This window comes from Heterostelium album (genome assembly GCF_000004825.1).
Source record: "Heterostelium album PN500 unplaced genomic scaffold PPL_scaffold3, whole genome shotgun sequence".
NCBI lineage: Eukaryota > Evosea > Eumycetozoa > Acytosteliales > Acytosteliaceae > Heterostelium > Heterostelium album.
Window position 1 is genome coordinate 2,007,982 of NW_008805065.1, and position 25,133 is coordinate 2,033,114.

A 25,133-nucleotide genomic window follows, 5' to 3' on the forward strand; every position below is an offset into this window, starting at 1 on the left:
AGAATCAAATTAAATTAAAAAACAAACAATTTTTTTGTGATTCACAACATTAAAAAAACTTGGTATAAATTTCAATGAATTTTCAAAAAACAAAGATAAATAATAAAAAAAAAAAAATAAATATTAATGATCTTAATCAAATAAAAATAACTTATTTTCTATATTTTTTGATAGTTATGTTTTATAGTTTAATTGTTAACTAGTTTCTTTTATGAATAAGTTTGGATAGCTTAACTTTTTAAAAAAAAAAATAAAGTAAAAATGACTTTAAACACTTTTTAGATGAATTTCATTTTTTTTAAATTGATTGTCCTTGTCAAACAAATGTTATGATCATAATATAGATATTTATTTATAAATAGATAAACAATAATAAATCATGTTGAAATTTATTGGTAGTGATACTGATCAGATTAATAATAGTAATAATGATATCGATATTATTGGTAACAGTAATGAATGTATAACATTCTTTAAACAAAATTATAAATCAATAGTAGCTGATTCAAATAAATTAAAGAAATCAATTGATTATTTATATAATAATAATAATAATAATAGTAGTAGTAATAGTAATAAAGTTGTTAATGGCTTAATATTAGATGATTGTATACAATCTTCAGTTTATATACAACCACACAGATATTTAGATGTATTGTTAATGTGTATAGAATGTATCCCAACATTCAAACGACAGTTGTTAGATCAACTAACACTGGTTTATACAAATCATCTTCATTTCCAAATTGCAATAACCGATTCAATGCAATCCGGTTGTTTTAAACTAAGATTATCATCACCTAAATATCAACAACAACAATCAAATCAACAACAATCAAAGAAACGTAACTTTGAAAGTATTAATAATACAACAACCAATGCAACAACAAACAATGCAACAACATCAGCAATAACATCTGCATCGACAACAATCGAAGATAAATCAAAGATGTTGACATTGATGTCATCTCCACAAACAAAGGAATTGAGATCATCTATTTTAAATCAGAAACAACAACAACAAAGTAGTCATGGTCATGGGCATGGACATGGTCATAGTTATAAAGGATATCATCTTTATAAACATTACGATGAATATATACTTAGTATACATGAATATATGATATCGTTGTTGGATCGTAATGGTCAGGCATGGTATCTAGATATCATACAATGGATCCTAAGAACATTAACACATCTTAATCAAATGGTTTTATTATCATCTAAATCAACAACAACATCATCAACATCCAATATAGATACAATATCATTATTATCACCAATAATACAGTCATCATTATCATCATCAAATCAACAACAACAACAACAACAATCACAACATCCATCTATTATATTACAGAATAATCTTAGATATCTAACTATACGTAATTTACTATCATTGTTATTACATATGACAAAGAATGGAATAGGTATGTTTTGTTTTGTTTGACTAGATTATCATCTACACTTTTACATTATGAATATTAACATCTCCAAAGATCATCTGTTTAAACAAACAAAGCTATTGGAGACACCCAATCAAAGTTGGATTGTATTATTCATCAGTGGAAAGTATCCTATGGAATCAATTGAATATATATTGAATCAATGTTATAGGGATATCAATGGTAATATTAGTGGTAGTGGTAATGTTAGTGGTAGTGGTCAGTTGAAAACATTGGAATATCTATCGGATCAGTTTAAGGAGATTGTTTGTTCGGTGGTACTTAGTCAGTTGGAAGATGAACGTGTCACACCTCTGCAGTTGTTACAGTTGCTCTACCATTGTCCGGTGTTACTCTCCATTGTATTGCCAGTGATAATCAATCATTTCCAATCGATATTCAGTTCGCTCGATCTCTCTTGTATCGATTTGATAAAGACAATATTACAAGATCGTAATTCATTCTTAGATGCATCTTCCATAACTAGAATAATAACATTATTATTAGATTGTATAAATAATAATAATAATAATAATAGTAATAATAGTTTAGCAACAACAACATCATCATCATCATCATCTCAAAAACAACAACAAATTATATTATTTATGTCAATAGTAGAATATTTAGAACAGTCTTTATTTGATAGTAGCAATAACAACGTTAATAGTAATAATCAACAAGAATCATTAGTTCAAGGTCTTTCCAATTCACTATGGTTGTTCTGTCAGTGTATACTCGAGAACAAATCCAATGAATTTGATTTCAAACCATTAGTTTCACTTACCACCGCCATTGCAATGACAAGCTCTAGATATTGTCAACATGTATTGTTATTCTTCCTTACTAAAGAATCAGCAACAACAACATCATCAAGATTATCAACAACAAAAATAACAGCCAAATCATATATTTTATATTTTGTAAATCAGTTTCAAGTTGGTTGGCCAGGTATTCTAAGCGATTCAGTAAATTTAGCATTGGAAAGAGTCGATTCATTATCAGAGAGAGATTTAGATCAGTTATTATCAAATATATTATCATTATTATTAATAGATAGTAGTGGCATTAATCAACAAGAACAACAAAAGCAACAACAACAACAACAACAGCAACAACAAGTATTAAAATCATTAAAATCGAAATGGTATATTTTATTAAGAATGATAGAGCATCAATCACTATCGATAAGACAAAAGTCATTGGAGGCACTACAGATAACACTCTGCGATGCCGATTTCACAGCAAACTTTAAAGATCTGCTGGATATGCGTATCTTTGGTGAACGTATCTTGAATCTAATCTTTGGATTGCTGATCAATTTCAATGCCACTCCACTCTCGGTAAACTCTGCCTCTGACGAAAAGAAAGAGTTTAAAAGAATTATTATTTTAAATAATTTAAAATCTTTATGTAAGTTGTTAATCCAGATGCATCTTTTTCTCTATATATCTTATTCAACTAAACTAATTAATAACATAATATATATAGATAAATCAATATGTAATTTATCATTATTTAATCTAAGTTGGGGATTAGCTTTACTCTTGGATTTTATCATGAGTCCTACTCATTCCGATCTAAAGTTAAAGCAACCGACCACCTATGTTATACATCCTGCCAACTCTGCACAATCGATCATCCTAGAGCCAGAGGAACCAGTAGAGACCAATCTCATTTTAAATCCAAACATACCTTTATCACAACCATTACCTAAACATCATAAACAACAGCAACAACAAGCAGAAGAAGAAGTAGAAGACATTCGACATGAAGGAGATGAATATGACGGTATGAATGGTATGAATGGTGTGGTGATGAACGGTGTCAATGGTGAGAATGTGCCGGATGAGAATGAAACGCTTTTACAAAGTAACTTCAAGAGGAAATACTATCAGTATAAGTTCTTGGATATGAACCAACCTCGACATTTGCCATTCAAAAACGGTAGTCTACCCAATGGTCTACAACAAGGTGCTTGCTCCACTACACTGCCTACCAACTACTCGCAGAGTGATAATCAATATCAAATAGTTGAAATGATTAAATCACTTTTAAAGAGTAATAACAATAATAATAATGTAGATCAACAACAACAACAAGATGATCTTGTTTATATTAATTTAGATAGAGAGAAGCTTTCAATTTTTACTTGTCATCTACTTAAACGTGTATTGCCAAGCCATATCAACCCATCTTACGAGAACTATCAGGAAATAATGCCAAAACACTCAACATTTGAACGTGACATCTACCTTAGAAAACTGTTTCAACAAGACAGTATACTATGGGAGCTCTTTGAGATCATTTCAAACGGTAAGTAAAGTGTTGTGTTAAGATTAAACATAACCATTTAAAGTTAAAACAAATAGATAAAAGAAGATTAAACTAACACTAACATCCTTTTAAACAAATCAAAATATTAAACAAACACAACACAAAACAACACAACATTTATATTCCTCATTTTTGTAAAACAATTCAAACAAAACAAACACACACAGATGGAAGAGAATTTATTAAATGTATAGAGGTGGTAAAGAGTTTGTTGGTGAATGAGCTGACCTATTGGTACTCTGAAAAGTTCCTGAGTAAACCATCAAAGTCAGTGCACTTTCGACAAACTTGTACTTTGGTGGGAATGCTTGCCAACTCTAAATTTATTCCACCGCCACTCAGTCAGGTGACAGAGTTACTCGACAAGATAACACCTGAAGAGATATCATTTGTGTTGGTGACGATCTGGAACTTCATCAGGTATCATCCGCCAAATCCATCGCAATACTCATCAGCATCCACCAGAGTGTGTTTCACCGATGACAAGAAACCTCTCAACGTGGAGGTGTACACTCAAACATTAAAGTCGATTTTCCACAATCATATATCTGAACTTGCAAGTCAATATGGTAGATTCTTTTCATTGAACAACAACAACATCATCATCAACAATCACAATAGTAATAATAATAATAATAATACCTCAATGATCATCTCCACAGTTAACAATAACAAAAACATAGATAATAACAATAATAATCTAAACAACAATGGTAGTACTAGTGGTGGGGTAGAAGTAGGTTCACTTACCACCAGTCAGTAACAACATCATCAATACAGAAAAATCAACCAACCAATAACACATCATGAAACTATAAAATTAACTCAATCAAAATAAAATAAAAAGGTTTAGCGCTGAGGGATCAAAGAACCTAAAAATAACCATCAAAAAAATTCAAAAAACACATGTTGGGTGACCAACCCAAAACACTTTGTTTTATTTGGTAAAAGTAAAGAGAAAACAGATTATATCTATTTGTTTGTATGGAGTGAAAGTGTTAGAGATTTTATCTCGAGTGGTGGAGATGAAGATACTATTTACTTTTCTCTTATATCAACCATATAGTGGGTGTTCTCATGTGTTGGTAGTTCATAGTGTTTGTACCTACAGTATCAGCGTAGTTCGATCTCCATAGTCATGACATGTAGTTGGATCACATTTGTATCCTGTTTATATTTAGAGTGCATTTTGATATCGTCTATTGGTTAAATCATTATTCTATTGGTTTCTTGATTCTTTGATATAGTTTGAAATCAACAATCAATTTTCAACTAAATTCTATTTATTGACAATGAAACTTGGTTGTTACGTTATTCATCATCTTATTTTAAATATTTAAAACAATTGTCAATCAAACCTTCTATTTTTATATTCTTTTAGTTTGTTTGTATGTTTATTTCTTTCTATAATTATATTTTGTTTTGTTTTTAATATTAATTTTTTTCAAACTTGTAAATATGTCTTCGAACCAACCTTTTTGTTATTGTGATCCATCATCTTATGCTGCACCTTCCGATAGTACAAAATGTGAACCCCAAGGCTGTCAAGCAATCGCAGCAATTTTTATGTGTATATATTTAGGAGCTTCATACCTATCTTTTCTCCAAATCTTAAAACATAAATTTGGACCAGCATTCATTTCCTATATCCTGTTATTTATTGGAAGTCTCCTATTAGGAATAAGGCAATTGTTGTTAGTTTTCAGACATCCAGACTTTCTTTCACTAGGAGCCCTACTTTTAGTAGGACTAAACCTTACATTTTCTGGATATATTTTCACTCTTATTTATTGGTGTAGTTTAGTAAGCACCGTTGTATCATCAAAAAAAGTTAAAATAATAATAAAAGTTGTACAATATATTTTGGTAGTTTTTTCTTCTATATTAATGGCAACATCAATTATTGGTAAATATTTAAATTATTCAAGTATAATAATTATTTTTAAATCCTTAACTAATAATTTGAAAAAGGTTTTAAACTTTGGTGGGATTATTATGTTACGAATGTTCTAATTATTGCCAATGGAACTGGATTAGCATTTGGATTTTTTGTTTTAAACTATCTTTTGGTAAAGAAAAAAACTTATTGAAAGTAATGGTATAAGACTATCAAAGTTGGCATATAAAAGAATGGACAAACTGGGTAAATTAGCACTATTTGCAGTTGCTTCCTCCTCTTATTTGGCTATTATAATGGTGGCATGTACTCTTTTCTTACCAACCAACGATCAAAATGGTATTGCTTGGTTAATCTTAAATCGTTCAGCATTTGGAATTTTTATCTATTGTTTATTATTCTTTAAGCTTCCATCAACACAAAAGATGGTGAACTCGCCCGCTGGTTCACCAAGTGTATCATCTACCTCTGCCTCTTCTGACCAAACACCAAAATCACCAAGACTGATACCAGGAGGTTATGGAATCAAAGAATTTGAACTGGAACCTCCTGAATCGAAACACAATAGCTCCTCACTTGAGATTAGTATTTCCGAAAATTATTATAGTAGTAATAATAGTTGTATAAGTAGTGATACCAAACCTGAAAGTAATAGTACCGATTCAGAGGTTTAAAAAGAAAAAAAAATGTAAAAAAAAACTAAATTATTTAAATAAAATTTAAACATTGTATATATAGAATTAATAAATAAATAAATAAATATATTTATTGGTATTACAAATTTAATTGTTGTGGTTGTCGGTTTGATAATAGCAATTCAACTCTTTCAATATCATAGTAGAAAAAGTCAAGTATTATACTGCCACCAACATCGTCACGAATCATCAGGAAATTATGAAATCCAGGATACATATATTTCAAATATTGGTTGATCCATCTGGTGATTGCTTTTTGTTGGAGACGAAGGTGAATCGAGGCATTTCCATTGTGTTGGCCTATTTGCTCGAGGCTTGGTGATGTTGCCTCGTTGGCCGATGAAATTCCTATGAGACTACACAGCTCTGCAATCTTTTGAATCGGTTGGTCGAATGCTTTGATTACAACGCTTTCCAGTTGCTTGATGGCAGAGAACTCAAGAACCAATCGGAATTCATTTTCAAAGTTGAAAGAACTGCCGTCCTTGTTGAAAAGATATTTCTTTGCGGTGAGTGACAGCTCGACATTCAGACTTCCATTTCCAACGTTTATTTCAAACTTGTATTTCGGCTTAAAAGTCTCTTCGAGTAGCAGAATTCTAATCCATTCTGCCATGCTTGTATAATGGCCATAGAGGGATTTAAATGAGTTGCCAAAGAGCGGAGTTTGACGTGATAGGCTAAACAGGGAGCAAAGTTTGTTCTTCCAGAACATATTATCGTTCAATATGTTGTGGAACAATGAATTGACTTGGATCAGACTGGAAATATCAGACCATGAATCGATTTGACTGAAGATCGCAAGGATGAGTTCGTGTGGTAGTGTTTGGAACGGTGAATAATCAGTGGTAATGTGTTGTTGTTTCTGTTGTTTTTGGTATAGCTGGTAGGTAATGGTGATTGATCGGGATGCTCTTGTTTTCGGTGAAAGCTGCAGTAGGATATCGAGTTGTTTTTGGAGTAAAATGACTTTGGAATAATGAATTTTCGTACTGGTGGAGTTGGAACATGGCGGAAGATGTGAAAGGTGGTTCAAAATATAGTTTTCAAATTGATCGTCATCGTTTTGACAATCCATCATATGTTGACTTATGAATCCAAATGAATTGCAACTGGAACAATGTATCATAAATTGAGGAGTGAATCTAACTATCGATGAAAATGAATTCATTAAATATTTTATCTCTGTATTTGAAATAACTTTAATCTATAATAATAATTTGTTAGAATATGAAATATTAAAAATTAACAAATAAATATAATTATAGCTATACATACATATTCATCTTTGGTTGATAATGGATAATTGCATGATAAACAATTTGATAATTTAGTACATCTACAATTTCTATCTCTTAGAATAGGATTGGTAGTTTCACTGCAAAATGGAAATTCAATATAGTTGCATCGTGGACACTTTAGAATGGTAACTTCCATAAAGCTTGAATAAATATATGCTATTGTTTAAGAAAATAATATTAATATTAACAAATTTATATATTAATTAATTAACAAAACTTACATTGTAAAAATTGAATAGTTTCTTTGTTATTGCAATATGAGAATATATCATTTCCATATTTATTTCTTAAAGATGGATCTAAAAATAAAAAAAATAAAAAAATACAATAAAGTTAATAAAATATTTTCAAATGAAAGAAATAAAATAATAATTAACATACTGGCGCCAGAATCTAATAATAAACGTAGAACATGAATCGAGGAAGGTTGATGAATTCCTTCAAACTGCAAGGTTTTCATTAGAGGAGTGTAGCCATCGGGATCGGCATAGTTTACAGAGGCACCAAGTTCGATTAGTGCTCTGATCAATCCTATATTTCCATGTTTCGATGCTTTTATGAGTGGTGTGGTGTAGGTTGCTTGTTCAAGATGTCGGTTCTCTTTGAAGTAATGGTTGAATTTAGCACCTTTTCGTAAAAGTGCGTTGGTGAGGTGTGTATCTTGGGCACAGACAGATTGGTATAATAATTCTGTGGTATCATTTTCTGTGAGATTACCGGTAGTGAATTTCATGAATATCTTGATGCTGACATTGTTGAGGTTGTTGTTGATGATTGGTCGTTCGGCCAATTGCATTTTTATTGGAATCGACATTTCCAAGACTTTATCTCGCTCCAGTGCATATAGATTGATTTCTTTGGACTCGCCCATTACAGAGGCTGGTGTCGTTGAGAAATCAAGCAACTGGACAGTGAAAATTTGCATTGACAATGAAAATCGATGCATGGGATTTGATAGAGACAGGTCGAAGTATTGTTTCCAAACCAAATTGTTCGATAGCTTTTGATGGGTTTCCTTCTTTTCGGTGCTTCCCACTCGAATGCGACATCCCAGCCCAACGGGTGGAGAGTATTCCTTTTCCAAACCGGTGCAATTGACTACGATGAGATGAATGTGATCGTTGTTCGATCCGAATGGTTTGGAGTTGTTTTCCTCACGCAACAGCATCTCTTTCATTTCTTGTCGTTGACTCCTGCTTTCACCATTGAGACACTGTAGGTCGGATCCCATACGTATGCCATTCTTAATGGTACCAATAATCAAATGAGAAGCTGATGATATCGATTCTTTAAGTTGTTCCTTAAATGAATGTGTACTACTACTATTACTATTGCTATTGTTATAAACAGGAACCATTTGATCGTTACTCTGAGTATCTGTTGATATTGTCATTGGAACATCATTCTTTTCATCACGTTCAAGGTTGGAAATCTGAGATGGATATATATGTAAACTCTTTGGACAAGTGGAAATTGAAAGATGAATCTCTCCAATGTTCATAAAATGACTACCGAGATGTGAACTCGTTACATTCGAAATAATTGGTGCACAAAGACTATGAGTACTTGGATATTTAAGATGACCAATATCAATCATACATTCACCTATTACACTACCAAGAAATCCATCATCAACCAACTATAAAATTACATTAGTAAAACTATTTTTATTTGCTGCTGTGCAAAAAAAAAGCATGTTTATCCTTACTTTTATATATAGATATTGATATCTTTGTTTATAACGTAAGGGAAATGTCCAATTCCAATATATATCTATTCTCCCGTTGCTGTTCAGTGAGAAATGACTGGAGGGTAAATTTGAGGAATATTGTTTGAGCCATCCACCCATTTTCCCGAATCCAACCTTTAACTTGACATGTCTCTCCTGTTGTTGATGAGCGTTTGATTTCAATTGAAGATTTCTCATCTCCAAAATTTTCAACTCCAAAAACTCCATCCTTTTTCCTTTAAAAGAAAGATAGCTCAACTAGACAGCAATCTTCAAAGAATATAATATATATATATATAATTTTAATTAAAAATAAAAATCACAACACCCACAAACGAACACACACACAATGATCATATATCTGATCGATCAGATAAGATGAAAAAAAAAAAAGAATGATAACCACGACACACCAAATCACACACAAAAATAAACACAACTTCTACTTTTAACTTTTTAAATTTTTGCTTGTTGTTTTTATTTTTATTTTTTCTTTATCTTGTCTGATTGATTGATGATTTAAAATAGATAAATAATATAAATAAAAAACTACTATGTTGATTGAAATTAATTTCTGATTCTGCTGTTTGTGTTTATTTCTAAGTGTGATTGAAAGAGAATGAAAATGGTTGTTGTTGTGTAAAATTAAAATAAAAACTAGAGGGGCAGTAATGATACAACTGTTGTGTAATAGTAAGTAGGTGGTGGCTAGTTGACTAGTGGTGTGAGTAATGATGGAATGGATATATAATAGAAAGAATCCAACAACAAACAACTCTGAGACTGAGAAGTATTTATGATAATTAAATGTGGGTTTTAGTTTTGTGATTGTGTTTGTTTGATGGATGGTTAGTTTACACAACCTAACCTAACAATCATAAAAAAATAAATTTTAAAAAAAATCTTAACCGAAATGAAATCCTTTTTTTTTTTTTTTAGTTTTTCAACTTTTTGAGATTTTTGTTTTTTTTTCCACGGACCAACTGAAAAAAAACTCTAAAAAGATCAACACATTTAGTTTTTACTGCTGCAAAGAATACCATTTTGGACTAAAATCATTTTGATCATAAACAAAAAAATGTAGAATCAAAAATTGATCAGTTAAAAAACTTTTTAGTTTTTTTAAATTTAAATCTTCGATCGAGTTTCAATTAATCATTTTGATTCGATTGTTTTAAAATTCATAATTATGATGATATTATATAATAATATGTGATGTAAAATAATAAATAAATTATTCTAAATATTATAAGCAATTAATTAAAAAAGGAATATAATGTATCTAAAATTTTTTTGAAATCATCTACTTTTCATATTTTTCATTTTGTGTATCTTTCAAAATAGGGAACAATAAATATCTGACTCAATTTTAGTGAATAATATTTGGAATGAATTATTAATAATTTGAAAGTAATATGACAATTTTATTTTATTTTATTTTCTTTATAATTATATGAATTGCAATTTATTTGGCTCTAATTCGACCTACTTCAACTGCATTGATTGTTTGTACAACAGCTTTAGCCAATCCCTTGGCACACTTGATCAATTGTTGTTTGTTGGTTGATGCATCGTCGTCTTCACTGGCAGCCTTGACAGCAGCGATAATCTTGAGTTGCACTGTAAAGTTACGTGCGGCCTGAGCGGCAGTGATAATTTGTTCTTTGAGTTTTGGATCTGTACATTTGGCAGCGGTTTCCTTTGCTTGCTGGAGATAGATGTTCACTTGTTCCGAGAGCATCTTTGAGCAGGTCAACATACCCTTCTTGTCGTTCGAACGTGCAGCCTCTGAGAGATCTTTCATGATACCGGCGATACCCTGAGCGGTGTTGTAGAGTTTACCCTCGGACGAGTTGTCCTTCACCAAGTCCTTGGTACGCTCTTGGATCTTTTGAGCGGCGGCCATCACCTCATCACGCTCGGCACGTTCACGTTCTTCCTTTTCGCGTTGTTCACGCTCTTGACGCTCTTTTTCAGCGCGAATGGCGCGTTCTTTTGCTTCCTTGTCGGCACGCTCAGCCAGTGCTTCGTTGACGATCTTCTGGTTGTTGACTTTCATGGTTTGGACGAGTCCCTCGAGTTTGTCAGCCGATGCCTTATCGGATGGATTGGCCTGGAGATTCTTGGAGAGGATTTCGATTTGTGGGAGTGCTTGTTCGAGTGCATTCGCTTTGGCAGTGAGTTCTTGTTTGCGTTGAGCGTTGTTTGTCTGCGAGGCAAGTGCACGAGCGAGCAACGCTTGTTCCGATGCCGATTTGTGTGAGGTCTTGGCAAAGGAATCGATGGCATTCTTGTCACCTTTCTTTGCTTGTTTGACAAGGTTATCCAATTCATTGTTGACAACGGTACCGTTGATGATAATGTTCTCTTCCGGTGTTTGGTTGGCGAGTGACAAAGCATTGGTGAGATCTTCAATTGCTTTCTTGGAGTGTGATTCAATGAGTTGTTTGGCATGTGGATCTTTGGGTGCGGTGATCAATGTGTTTCCGGCACCGATGATTACTGGCAAGGTGGTATTGAGTGATTGTAGCGATTGTTTGATGTTTGGATCGTTGCTGGCGTTGGCGACAAGCTTCAAACGTTTCTCGGAATCTTGGAGGTTGGTAACGGCGTCGCCAATCGATTTCTGGTCACCGGATTGTGAAGCAGCGAGCAACTGGTTGATGTCGTTGTTTGCCTTGAGGATGGAATCTTCGACCAAGTTGGTTGGGTTGTTGGAGGCGGTGGTGGCGGCACGACCCAAGATGTCTTTGGTCTGTTGGATGGCAGCGGCAAGCTCCGATTGCAACTTGGAGTCGGCCGGTTTGTCAGCGGCATTGTTGGCGAGGTTGGCAAGTGGTTGTTGTGAGTTCTTTAGCTTCTCAGCGAGTTCGTTGAGTGCCACCTTTTTGTGTTGGTCACGGGTGGAGTCTGCAACCTGTTTGATAAGATGAATGGTGTCGTTGAGTTCATCACGATACTCCTTGAGATTCGATTCGACATCGGCTTTCGATCCTTTCTTTGATGAGGTTTGAACGCGATCCAGTGTTTCGCAGATCTTTACGGCCTGTGAGAGAATACGGTCTTCGGAAGATGGAGTGGCAGCCTTGATGACCTTATCCGATGCCTGGGTCGATGACTCCACCAGGTTCTTGAGAGTACGCAACTTGTCGGCAGTTGGATTCGGTCCGGCTTGACTGGCAGCCTTGATTGTCTCGTTGAGCTTCTTCTCCAGGTCGGAGACGGCGTCGTTAATAGCACGTTTCAAGAATGGATCCTGGACATTAGCGGCATATGCTTTAAGTTGTTCAAGACGTTGACGTTGTTCACCCTCTTTGAACTCGGAAAGACCGGCTTTGATTTGCTCGGGTTTTCCACTGTTGAGCGAATCCAACAGGTCGGAGAGATCCTTCTTGATTGCAGCTGCAGTGGCGGCTACTTGTTCCTCTGGAACCTTGTTTGACGAGGCGGCAATGAGCTGTGCCATGAGGACACGAGTGGCGGCGGCAGCTTCACTAAGCTTGGCTTTGGCAGCGGCGCTATTTGGATTGGCGAGCGACTCCTTTACGGCGGCCGACAAGACCAACGCTTGCTTCTCAAGCTTTTCAGTCAAGTCGATGATAGCACGACGCTGTGGAATATTAGAGGTTTGCTCGGCGATGTGTTTCGACAGTTGGATCTGTTGTTTGATTCCTTGGATTGCTTTTTGATGGTGGTCGTTGGCGTCGGCGGTATTGTTTGATTGGACAGCTTCCTCAAGCTTGACCAACTCGTTGGCAACGGCAATCGATTTGTTTTCGAGATGTTCAGTTGCAGAGGTGGCTGCAATGGCAGAGACATTCTCCACACCGTCACGGAGACGACGCAACAAGTTGTTGAGACCGTCACGAATGGCGGGATTGTTTGGATCGTTGAGGAAATCCATTACCTGTGGGTAGAGAGAGTTGTTTAGAGTCTCAAGATGTAGGATTGCATCTTGTAGTTGCTTACGACGCTCTGGATCGTCGATGGAGCTCTCAGCGATACGCGCCAAGAACAACTGCTTCTGGATCTCCGCTTGTAGTTCTTTGAGTGCCAAACGAATGGCGTCTGGATCACCAGAGGCAATTGCTTCTTCGAGCTTGCTGATGAGTTTCAGCAGGTTTGGTGTTCCCAGGACCAGTTCATCGGCTGCCGACAACATGGTGCCGTCATTGAACAAACCGATGTTGGCGCGTGCAATGTCTGCCAACAACTCTGAGATTTGTCGCTTGGTTTCTGGATCGGTCAACGAATTCTTACATGCCTCAACGAGGAGATTGACGAGTTTATTGAGATTGTCGGTTGATTCCAGCAGGTGACGTTTGGCATTTGGATCTTTCAGGGTGTTGGCGTGTTGGTGAGCCAAACGGATCTGGTTGTTCATCTTACGAACGAGTGATTTGACTTCGGCCATGTTGATAGGCTGTCCAGATTCCAAATTCTTTTTGATACGACGCATGTCGGCATCGATCTTGGCGGCATTCTCAAGGATCTCTTGCTCGGTGGTCATCAGGACGGCGTTGGTCAACTCACGATTGGTGTCGACCAGTGCTGTAATCTGCTGGGCAACAGCGAGTTGGTTCTCTTGGCTGTGGTCGGTAATGACTGCCTTGACTGCTTTCACAAGGTTTGGACCGACGGCGACAAGGTCGGCAGCGCGGTCTTTGACACGGTTAGCACGCGCCTCGTCGGTGGTGGCGATATAGTTGGCGGCAGGCTCGGAGATGGCAGCCTGTTTCTTGATGTCGGTGATGATCTCCTTGAGAGTAGCGACAGCAGTTTCGTGTTGTGAGTTTCTAATTGCGCTGGCCAACTCTGAGATCTTGGCTTCGAGCTCGCGAGTGTTGGTTTCCACGAGGTCGCGACTAACGGCGCCAACCAAGTTGGAATTGAGTCCGTCAATCATCGCAATGATGTTATCGAGCGATTGCACTGCACGGCTATTGGTTGGATCGTCGACAGTCTCATTGGCAAACTTGTAGAGATCCTCAATCATCGATTGTAGATTCTCCTCTGCTTTGAGGATGGCCGCTTCCAGTGCCTCGCGCAACTGCTCGTCGTCGGTGGAACGCGCGATCGACTTTGCAATGTTCAACTCGTCGTACAACGCCTTACGAATAGTACGCAATCCGTTTTGAACCTCCTTTTTATCTCCCTCGTGTGCGGCTTGACGCAACTTGGCTAGTTGTTCTTCGATCGACGACGACTTGTTGTAGAGGTCGGTCGAAGTTCCAATGGAAGTTGCCTTGACGACGTCTCTTCCCATCTCCTCCAACTCGTCGAGCTTGGCATTCAACTCTGCAACGATATGTGGATCGTTTGGATTCTTTGCTGCTTGATCCAACAGTCGCTCGATGTGTCCCAACAGCGTGGATCCTCTCGCTCTCGTCTGTGTCATAATCGATTCGATGTGTGCTTTCAGTGCTGGATCCTCAGTGGACTTGGCAATTCCATCAAGAATCGTTATCATATTGTTGAACTGATTGGTGATATCGTTGAGATCTTTTCGTGCCGCTTGATAGTCGCTCTTTGAGATATCTACTTTCATTCGCTCGATCGCCGATTCCAAATCGTTTTGAGAGTCGGCGACGTCGTTCGATGTCAACTTTGCCGAGCTGGTGACCATCAAGTCAGAGGCAGTCTTGATAGTGTCCAAATTGGCTTGAAGTTCACGCAACAACAAAGCATTGTCTGGCTTACTCAACAACTCCTCGACTTGGTGTCCAAACTCTGCAATAATAGAATCCAACAGCATCTGTGCATTCTGAGCGGCATGCTCCAAACGTTTCTTGTGCACTGGATTATCCGCTGATTTAGCCAACGCCTTTGAAATAACAATCTGATCATTCAATCCTTTCTTTATTGCTTTCAAAGCTCTAGATGCTTCTTTACCATCTCCAGCTATAAATAAATAAGTAAAAAGTGTTGTTGGAAATTAATATCTTTTGTTTTTGTTTTTGTTTTTTTTCCAAGGAAAACCAAATAAATTTCCACACATGCACATTTGGAAAAATAAAAAATAAAAACAATATGGAAAATTGATTGATTTTAAAACAAAACAACAATAACATACATTCGATGGCAGATAATAACTTTTCTTTTTCATGAGCAATAAAGATGGCAGCGTCACGCAAATCATCTTCATCACGTAAATCTAAACCGGAGATCATTGAGAGATCGAATGGTGACTTGGCAGACAGTCTGGCAACTGTGATGATCTCCTCGAGAATATCATTGATTTTACGGGCGACGTCCGATCCCTGTTTGTATGAGCTGCTATCGTTGGGATCACGTTGGTACAGTGCGTAGTATTGCAGTACCACTGGGACCTCTACTTTCAGCTGAGTGTTGGCCTCCTCGAAACGACGTTTGAAACCAAAGTCGTCGATTTCATTGGTTCTCTTATTGACGATCTTTCCGAGATCGATTGTCGATGTAACAAACTCCTGTGCTGCGGTGGCGAAATACGATTCTCCCGGTTCCAAACCGATGAAAACCTTCAACTTTGATTCGACGAGACGTGCTTTCTTGATGAGACGTGTCACTTCGTAGAGATCGGCTTGCTGCAGAAGAATAACCATGTGTTCCATGATGCCCTTGGCACCCTTCAAGAGAATCTTCTTTGCTGGCTTATTGAATGGCATATTCGAGAGAATCGTTGCAGATTCCAACAAATCGTTGCATGCCTGTCTAATATTCTCGCATGATTCCAACATCTTTGTTACCATCTCTGGTTGATTGAAATTATTCCATAAAACAGCAGACTAAATAGACAACACAACACACATAATAAAAAAAAAAAATGAAAAAGTAAAGTGAATATTTCTTATTTCTTTTATTTTGGTAAAGTAGCTATATATATATATATATATTATATATTTACTTACTTTTGCAGCCAAATCAACTAAATAGTCAACGGTTGTCTTTACAGTGTGAGCACCTGGTAAGATGTTTGGAATGGCAGCGTTGGATTCATCTGCTTCCACAGAGTAAAGAACCATCGATGACACGGCATCACTTACTGCTTCTAATAGTTGTTCCATACTTTTTCTTTTTGTGTCTGGTCAAATATATTACAATCTACTACAACTACTTTATATATATAACAAAGTATTAAAAAAATAAAATAAAAATAAATATATAAATAAATATATACAAAATATATATGAAAAATAAATAAATAATAAATGTATATTATATATCAAAATCTAAAATATTTAGATAAAAATAACAATATTATTTAAAAATATTTATTTTTTTAAATAATCAAAAAATAATCACAATGAATGATCATAATTGTTTAATTCAACAGCCACAATTTTGATTTTTTTGATTTTGAATTTTTTTTTTTGCAAAAATTATTTTTTTATTTGAAATTTTTGCAAATTTCGGGAATGATTGGTATCAAATTGGGTCGATCATAAGTTGAATAATGGGGTAATTCTTTATATTTATAAATAACCAGTAAATTATATGTTTAAATCTATTGAAAATAAAGATATCAAAAAAATAAATAAAAATATGTTTGATCGATCCAAATCAATTAATATAATTTTTATTTTTTTTTAATATCTTGGAAATTGTTATTTTAATTATTTTTAATTTTAATTTTAAAGCTTTTCTTTAAGTTTGCAAACATCGATCAATATAATATATATTACAAACAACATGAATTTTGCTAAAACTATTTCGGATTCTTGTCTATTATTAAATCTAGTTTTTTTTAATATTTTACATTCAACTATTTCTTCTACGATGTTAAGGGATGAGTCAGAAGCTACTAAACGGTTGAAGATCTCTTGTATCTCGGTTGGACCTTCAATGATATTCGTAGTTAGCTGTGAACCAAAGAGGCTTAATATTATTTTAAAATTATAAGTGAATACTGTGATGCGTTAAATTACTGTGAGGAAGAGCATAAAGATCCTGTAGTAGTTGTTTGTAATATATTATATATCTCTTTCAACTTAAAGCAAAGATTTTAATAATATCTAAAGATAAAATGTAGAATAGAAAAGAGACATTCTCTTCAAATGAAACAAATCATCAAAAATGAATCACCATTTTTGTTAACCAAAATTTTTTAAAGTTATATTTTTGTTTTCTGGCAACAAAGATTTTAATCCTTTAAGGTTAAAAGATTCATTCTTTTCTTATCTATCTATTATTAGTGAATGAATATGAAAAATGAATCAGAATTACTACCAACAACAACAACAACAACAACAGCAACAATATTATAATCAACAAACATTACCTCAGCAACCAACGCAACAACAGCAACAACAACAATGGAACTATAATATGCAACAGAATCAACAACATCACCATCATCATCATCAGCAACAATATATACAACAACCACCACAATACAATCAACAACAGTATCATCAACAACAACAACATCAACAATTTCAACAACAGCAACAATATCATAGTCAACAACAGCAACAGCAACAACAACAACAATATCAACAAGCTTTACAACAACAACAACAACAACAACAACAGTTACAAAATCAAGCAACACCACAACCATTGGTTGATGATAATACATTAATATTTCAATTCAATGAAATATTGAATGGACTTGTAAATTCAAATAACTATATAAGAAACACTAAAGATTGGATGATTGGACATGAAGGTAGAGCAAGTATTATCATTGACCAAATAGTACAGAGAATACCATTAAACAGCATTGATCAGAATATACTTTTATTATATCTAATAAATGATGTATTACATTTTTGGTATGTAAACAAACAATAATTATAGACTACGACCATATATATCATCTTTTTTATCCTTATACTGACAATACTTATATATATATAGTGCAATCAAAGTGATGAATGGATATCAAGAGAATTATATAAAAAGAGTTTATCAACAACTACCGTTAATTTTACAATTCTTTACAAATGCAAATCATATTCAAAGAAATAAGATAATCTCTGTATGTATATATTATATTATATATTATTATTGTTGTTGTTACAATAGCAATAGACAGACTAATAATATTAATAATAATAATAATTCATATAAAGATAATAGATATTTGGAATGATCATGCAATCTATACTCAAGAAGAATGTAATATGATAAAGAAACAACTAAAGATTGTTATAACACCAGGCGTTTTAGTTTCACATCTTTTGGACTATCAAAAGAACACCGGTAGAAAGTATCAATATCTGCCTTGTCGACTCGAAGACATTGATTATTTCAACTTGACAAGCGAGAGCAACGCAACTACACCAACACTGAATCAAAGTATTGCTGAATATTATCAGACTAGTAAATAGCAATAGCAACAAAAACAATAAACATAACTAAATATATTTGTAAATAATTTAATGTTATTGTATTATATTATACATATTTAAACAAAACTAAACTAAACAATACAATATTGAATGAAATACATCTAACTTATATATAAATCATCTATCTTAACTATCATCTATTAAGTAATCGAACTAATTCGTTATTTATACAACTATATATATTTGTTTTTTATTTTATTTATTTATTCTAGTTTGATTTCTTTGATTGCGCTGATATATATAAAACTATAAATAGGTAAAGATTAGTAATAGGTTCGTAAGATATGATTAACTGATATGGTGATGATGTTGATGTTGTTTGTGTCTTACCATTGTTTCCTCTCAAGAAGCAGTCACCATATTTAGTTTTCAGTTGACCATTCAAATATTCTTCGGTTTGTTCCATTACAATATTCATATTACCATCTACTACTTCAAGAATACCTATATTAAATCAATATCATTACAGATAAGTTTGTTAGTTTGATTTTTTGTTTTATTTGATAATTCATTAAAAGAAAAGCGTTAAGAAATAGATATTATTATCATTTCATGAAAATATATTGATCTGATCTGATCGATCTACCAATCAATCAATCAATCATTATCATTGTTAAAACAAAGAAAAAGATAGGAAGATAGGAAGATAGAAGATAGTTAGATAGGTTAGATAGATCTGTGTGGGGTGTGATTGTTGTTTCGAGTAACGGTTGAGTTGTCTTGTTGTGATTTTGCTGTTTTTTATTTTTGTTTCTCATTGCTTGATTTAGGTTGTTCATTCATACCTCTATATTCTACACCGTTATTGAGTTTGACAACAACAGGTCTACCTATACACATTTTAAAAAAGTTAAATTGGGCATTGTTATTGTTGTTGCTGTTTGATTGATGTTGTTGTTGAACTGCAGCTGACATCTTTCGATATAAATTTATAAATAAGAAGTTAAACTATTCTAAAAAAAGATATTATAACTTTTAATTAAATTTTTGATTATTTTCAAAAAAAAAAAAAAATTTATTGAAAATCGAAAACTCTCCAATGTTCATTGTATAACTATTTTTTAATCAACTAAATACAGCTGTAATGAGAGTTGTTGTGCAATCATGAAATATAGAACGAATGATTTAAAAATATCGTTTAATTAATGGAATGGAGTTGAATTCAAACTTCTTTGTTATTATTGTAAGAATAAAAGATAATGGAAACAGATGTAACCAAATTTAGTTTTTGGGGGCATAGATCTAAACAAAAGAAAAAAGATATTAAAGTTTATTGATCAAAAACATATTTACTTTTTTTTGTAAAAGTGGTGAGGTGGAAGTTGTGTTGTTGATTAAATCAATCAATCAATCTGCCCAAAATATATTCTTCCTTTTTTAGTAAAAAAAAAGTATACCCCGGTGCACCCAAAAAAAGTTTATTTCTTTGATTTTTAATAGTAATAACAAATATTTATATATGTTAATAATATATATAATAAAGTTTTTTTTAATAATTAATTTATTTTTTTTGAGAAATAATTTATTCAAATTTTGAATATCTTCGATAGAAAAAAAGATATAGAAACTGTTTAATTTGAATTAAATCAATTAGATATCGATTTTATTGATAGACAATTAATCTTGTTTCTCATAGCTAGTAGATAGTTAAAACAATAAAAGAGAGAATTAGGTCGTTTTATATTTGATTTGTAATGGGATGATTTATTAGATCGTATCTAAGGAGATGGGATAAACTTTTGGTATAATTAGGTGTTTTATAAAGCTATTTCTTAAGTTACCAAAAATATTATCCAATGAAACATTGGTTTAAGAATCTTATGACTAGGGAAGTTGGAGAGAATTAGTTGATAAGAAATTTTCATTGATTTTACAGATCTTTCTATTGATCATTCATTTCTCGAAGTTTTAAAGTTAAAAATATAAGAATCTATCGGTTGAGCTGTCTTGTGCTTTGAGATTTCAAATGCATTGATTTCATTTGAGAATGAATTTAAATTATCACTTTTTGATGTATTTAGAACTTATGATGAAGGATCTTCTTATTCAAAGATTACTACTATAAAAAAAGTAAAGAACGATCTTGTATCTTCAAACAATTAATTTAAACACAAAAAATGTTTCAAGATAATAATTTAACGGATACAATGGTAAGACTCTAGAAGGAAGTGGTTAAAGTGTTAGTAGAGGTAGTGTTAAATTTAATTTTTATGTTGCAATGATCAATAAGTGTGTATCATTTAAAACAACTAATCAACCATGGTTGATTTATAAATAAATTACCAATGATCAATGAAATTGATCCTAGATCAAAATGTTGTGTGACCGACACAAACCGACACCATTTTAGAAAGTCTGGAGCAAGACGAACAGTGTGTCGTCAGTTAAAAATATTAATCATATAATTGATTTAAAACTATAATATTAGCTAACATCAACATTAATGTTTGGGAGAGATTGAATTGTTTTATTCAAATTAAGGATTGGATTGAAAAAAGGTTTGGTTTGAGACCAGTGGTAGATGAACTTTTTTCAACTTGTTGGTGTTTAAAATAGGTATGACAATAGTTTAGAGAATATGGTGATACATTGGATTGTACAATCGATCATTGTGTGATTGCACTGCAGTGTTAAAAATTATTCGGACTATAATTAAAATACTTATCAATCAATCATTTCATTTACAATGAGATTGTTGATTGCAATCAACCACAAATCGATTCATTTTCACACACACACACATAAACACAAACACAATGTGTTAATAATAGATAGATAGAATGTGTTAAATTAAAAAGCTATAACTTAGTAACCATGTACTATTATATCGAATAGTAGTAGTAGTCGATCACCATCTTCAAAAAAAGAAATAAACTAAACTAACACTAACACACAAAAACACCACTATCCAAAACTCAAATCAACTCATCTCTTACTATAGAAATATTATCTGTTGGTTTTGTGTGTGAAGTACTATGTGAGTGTGTTTAAGTTTGGTTAGAAAAAACACACTTTTGTTAGTGGTAGTCAAATTCAATTCAATTGATCATTCTCAAATTCAGATGATTCTTTGTGCAAAGTAGTGGCTCATATTATTTTCTTATATTCATTTAATTAGTTGAAAGCTCCAATTGATTTGCTTACTTACCTGATCATCTTTATCAGCTTTTTTCATATTAAATTCTTTTTGTTTGATTGTTTGTTGGGCAAAAAATGATGTGGTGGGTGTTTAGATGATCATTTAATTATTTTAATTTGTAACTACAAATGTTGGATGCTATGATCCAAAAAGTATTATTTCCTTTTTTAAACAAAAAAAAACTTTTCAGCTAAGTTCTTTGATGATTGAAATCTCATGATAATAAACTTAAAATCAAAGATGAAAAATAAATTAAAAAACCACTCTATGTTCATCAGAGTTACCACCACACCACTCACTGTTTTATTGTTGAAAAGATACCCACAATCCATTCAATCACAAATCACCCACCCACCATTTATAAAACACCACTACACATTTTTTATAAAAAAACAAAAGTGTTTATTCAATGTTAATTGAATGTGCAAATAATCATTAACTCTAAATCGCACACACAAAACCTTTTACTCAACTTATTAGACAAACACCACCACATTAAGAGGTGGTCCTAACAGTAACAGCAACAACAATATTGTTATTATTTAATGTTGAAAAGGTTCACTTTCACCTTTTTTATATCTCTTGATGGAAGTGGGAATTCCATCTCGTACGGTTACTATAGTCAGCTACATGTGTTACCTAATTGGTTGTGTCAATTCTTGCTGCTGATTGTGTTTGTGTGTTTGTGTTGTGTGTAAGAATTCAATCACACAATTAAGGATTATCTCATGATTCAGTTCCTGACTGTGTTTTTTTTGTTGTTTTAGATGTTAATAAAAGCATTTTAAATGATGGAACTGCAGGTGATCTTCTCCTTCATTAACATCATTTATAACACCAACAATATGGAGGGTATCTCATTAGAATCGAATGGTAGTACAATCAATCAAACAGAAAAGAAGAATTCTATACTACTATCATCAATTATTATTAATATTATTTATCGTACTCTGATCAGAGTTGAAGCTCAGCTTTTCTTTTTATAAATATAATTATAACTTTAGAGAGATTCCAAATCACACACACACACAAACACAAAAAAACACACACACATTGATCACACACACACATCTCTAAAACTCCACACTATCTTATCACTAATTGTAGTTTAGTAGTAGTTTTGTTGTTGTACTGTTTAGTTTCTTTTCTTTTTATTTTTTCCTGCCACAACAATCACTACTGCCAATGACTATTTAAACACCAGTGATCACTTCTAAGTAACAATCAACAACAACAACAAATCTTTCAGTTAAATAAACAGATATAATATTTTTATATAACAACAAAAACAACATTGTAACAGTCAAAAAAAAAAAATAACAACAATCAAAAACATTCACAGCAATAATTATTTATTATAACCTTTTAAAAAAAAAAATTGTTTTTGTTATCTGTTACAACAAACAATAACATACATCATCAATTTATCTCTTAACAATTACTACATTTGTTCAAAAGTTTGAATTACATTATTTCATTCTTTTATTTATTATTCAGTTCTAAATCAGTTTCCTAAACATCTATCTTTGTCGACAATACAAACTTTTACAATTTTATCAATTAGTATTAGTATTATTCTTAGAGAGAGTTTAGTTTTCCATTGTGTACAATAATTTATTAACAATAAGAATTTAATTATTTATTATTATTTGTATTATTATTATTATTTCCGATATTATTAAATTATTTTTTTTTAAAAAAGAAAAATAATAATTTTAAAACCGAAATATATCTCCGATTCAATAATTTAAAATCGATCAAAATCCAAATCAAGATCAATTCGAATTTTATTTTAAACAATTTATAAAATAAAAAAATGATAGCTCCAGAAGGTTGGGTATATTGTTATTGCGATCCAGTGTTTTCTGTGTTTCTGCCAGACTCTTTTGGTACATGTCCAGTGGGTGGATGTCGCGCATTCCAAAGTATCACATTTATTCTTTTCTTTGCCATGTTTGCTGAGGGTTGTCGTCGTCTCTGGATCCAACGTGAACACTACAAGACTGCCATCTACATCAGTAATTCATTGTTGACTTTTGCCAATCTCACACAATCCATTCGTACTATCCTATTGTTTGCCGAAGTTGTTGAGATCTACGGTCCAACCACACTCTTCCTCTTTGGTATCGGTTTTTATTTCTCTGCGTATCTCTGGATTCTCGTGTCGTGGTGTGATATCATCCTTTCCGTTAACTTTTCAAAGACAGCCCAGAAAGTCTTCCCCATTGTACGTTGGGCAATTATTTTCCTCACCATCATGCACTTTGTCGGTTGGATCATTGCAATCAAGATCTGGTGGCCATACCAAGCAACCAACGCCTGGATCGCATCCTATGGATTCGGTACCAGTTTGGGATTCTTGTTTTTGGGATTCTTCATCTGGCGTGAGTACAAGAGTGTCTCGTCGATTGCCGCACACGGTGACAACGCCGAAAAGACCTACCGTAAAGTGAAGAAGGTAACTCGTCTCTCTGCCTACGTCGTTGCAGCTGCCTTGCTGATGACTGCCGTCTCGTTCGGTTCCAGCTACATCATGCCAAAGAACTTCAGTGGCATGCTGGCATGGCTTTTCATTACCCGTGGTACTTTTATCATTTTCAGTTCTTCCACATTGATCTTCTTGATTCCACAATCAAAGAAGATGAATCAATCGACTTCCTCAAGCAACAAATCAAGTCAGTGGTCCGACAAGATGAACAAGATGGAGTTCCACTCCAACGATGCTTCTGCCGCTGCCAACCACGATCTCGAAGAATCAGTAGGTCAAACTCAACAACCAACCAACAAAATTGTCGGTATAAGCGCGAACCAAGACAATAACACTGGTTCTTCACAAGTTTAAAAATGTTAAAATAATTTAAGAAAAAAAAACTTTAAAAATTAAATTGTAATTGTAAAAATATCAAATAAAAACTAAATTGTATTATACAAATATTTATCTTTTCCTTTTATTACTCTACTTCTGATATTATTTATTAGCGGGCGAGTTATATTCAATATTAATTATATTTTGATAAACCAAAACAAACTTACAATATTCGATTCCGGTTAACCAATAAAACTTTATTTTATTATTAATATACTAATTTTCATATTTTTTAGATGTAACAGTACAATAGAAGTACCAAGTTAAATCAATTCAGAGTCGTTGTCTACTGAACACCAATATTATTGCTTATAGAGTTAGCTGTTCTACTATAGTCTCGCTCATACTATTGTTAATATATTGTTTAAAGTATGTGTTTCAAGTATCATAAC

General features: G+C 33.2%; 9 protein-coding genes across 9 annotated transcripts; 4 read left to right on the top strand and 5 right to left on the bottom strand.

Moving 5' to 3' along the window:
• Nucleotides 1–379: 379 nt before the first annotated feature.
• Nucleotides 380–4,545, top strand: PPL_03374 (RmlC-like cupin family protein; the record flags this gene model as incomplete). The annotated part of the gene is made up of 4 exons (XM_020574341.1): nucleotides 380–1,430; nucleotides 1,500–2,858; nucleotides 2,937–3,761; nucleotides 3,977–4,545. The coding sequence occupies 4 exons, from the start codon at nucleotides 380–382 to the stop codon at nucleotides 4,543–4,545; spliced, it is 3,804 nt and encodes a 1,267-aa protein (XP_020436413.1).
• Nucleotides 4,546–5,240: 695 nt separating this feature from the next.
• PPL_03375 (uncharacterized protein) lies at nucleotides 5,241–6,353 on the top strand (the record flags this gene model as incomplete). Its single annotated transcript, XM_020574342.1, has 2 exons — nucleotides 5,241–5,476; nucleotides 5,858–6,353. 2 exons carry the CDS (start codon nucleotides 5,241–5,243, stop codon nucleotides 6,351–6,353), a joined length of 732 nt encoding a protein of 243 aa, XP_020436414.1.
• A 100-nt stretch (nucleotides 6,354–6,453) lies between these two features.
• Nucleotides 6,454–9,632, bottom strand: PPL_03376 (ankyrin repeat-containing protein; the record flags this gene model as incomplete). The annotated part of the gene is made up of 5 exons (XM_020574343.1): nucleotides 6,454–7,581; nucleotides 7,653–7,831; nucleotides 7,897–7,974; nucleotides 8,057–9,314; nucleotides 9,384–9,632. 5 exons carry the CDS (start codon nucleotides 9,630–9,632, stop codon nucleotides 6,454–6,456), a joined length of 2,892 nt encoding a protein of 963 aa, XP_020436415.1.
• Nucleotides 9,633–10,869: 1,237 nt separating this feature from the next.
• PPL_03377 (putative actin binding protein) lies at nucleotides 10,870–16,447 on the bottom strand (the record flags this gene model as incomplete). Its single annotated transcript, XM_020574344.1, has 3 exons — nucleotides 10,870–15,305; nucleotides 15,478–16,168; nucleotides 16,292–16,447. The coding sequence occupies 3 exons, from the start codon at nucleotides 16,445–16,447 to the stop codon at nucleotides 10,870–10,872; spliced, it is 5,283 nt and encodes a 1,760-aa protein (XP_020436416.1).
• A 567-nt stretch (nucleotides 16,448–17,014) lies between these two features.
• On the bottom strand, nucleotides 17,015–17,468 carry PPL_03378 (uncharacterized protein; the record flags this gene model as incomplete). The annotated part of the gene is made up of 3 exons (XM_020574345.1): nucleotides 17,015–17,258; nucleotides 17,309–17,370; nucleotides 17,466–17,468. 3 exons carry the CDS (start codon nucleotides 17,466–17,468, stop codon nucleotides 17,015–17,017), a joined length of 309 nt encoding a protein of 102 aa, XP_020436417.1.
• A 123-nt stretch (nucleotides 17,469–17,591) lies between these two features.
• Nucleotides 17,592–19,303, top strand: PPL_03379 (uncharacterized protein; the record flags this gene model as incomplete). The annotated part of the gene is made up of 4 exons (XM_020574346.1): nucleotides 17,592–18,157; nucleotides 18,243–18,367; nucleotides 18,465–18,594; nucleotides 19,255–19,303. 4 exons carry the CDS (start codon nucleotides 17,592–17,594, stop codon nucleotides 19,301–19,303), a joined length of 870 nt encoding a protein of 289 aa, XP_020436418.1.
• A 174-nt stretch (nucleotides 19,304–19,477) lies between these two features.
• lsm6 (LSM domain-containing protein) lies at nucleotides 19,478–19,651 on the bottom strand (the record flags this gene model as incomplete). Its single annotated transcript, XM_020574347.1, has 1 exon — nucleotides 19,478–19,651. The coding sequence occupies one exon, from the start codon at nucleotides 19,649–19,651 to the stop codon at nucleotides 19,478–19,480; it is 174 nt and encodes a 57-aa protein (XP_020436419.1).
• A 100-nt stretch (nucleotides 19,652–19,751) lies between these two features.
• On the bottom strand, nucleotides 19,752–21,911 carry PPL_03381 (uncharacterized protein; the record flags this gene model as incomplete). Its single annotated transcript, XM_077398155.1, has 2 exons — nucleotides 19,752–19,790; nucleotides 21,885–21,911. 2 exons carry the CDS (start codon nucleotides 21,909–21,911, stop codon nucleotides 19,752–19,754), a joined length of 66 nt encoding a protein of 21 aa, XP_077254276.1.
• A 1,780-nt stretch (nucleotides 21,912–23,691) lies between these two features.
• PPL_03382 (uncharacterized protein) lies at nucleotides 23,692–24,717 on the top strand (the record flags this gene model as incomplete). The annotated part of the gene is made up of 1 exon (XM_020574348.1): nucleotides 23,692–24,717. The coding sequence occupies one exon, from the start codon at nucleotides 23,692–23,694 to the stop codon at nucleotides 24,715–24,717; it is 1,026 nt and encodes a 341-aa protein (XP_020436420.1).
• Between the last annotated feature and the right edge of the window lie 416 nt (nucleotides 24,718–25,133).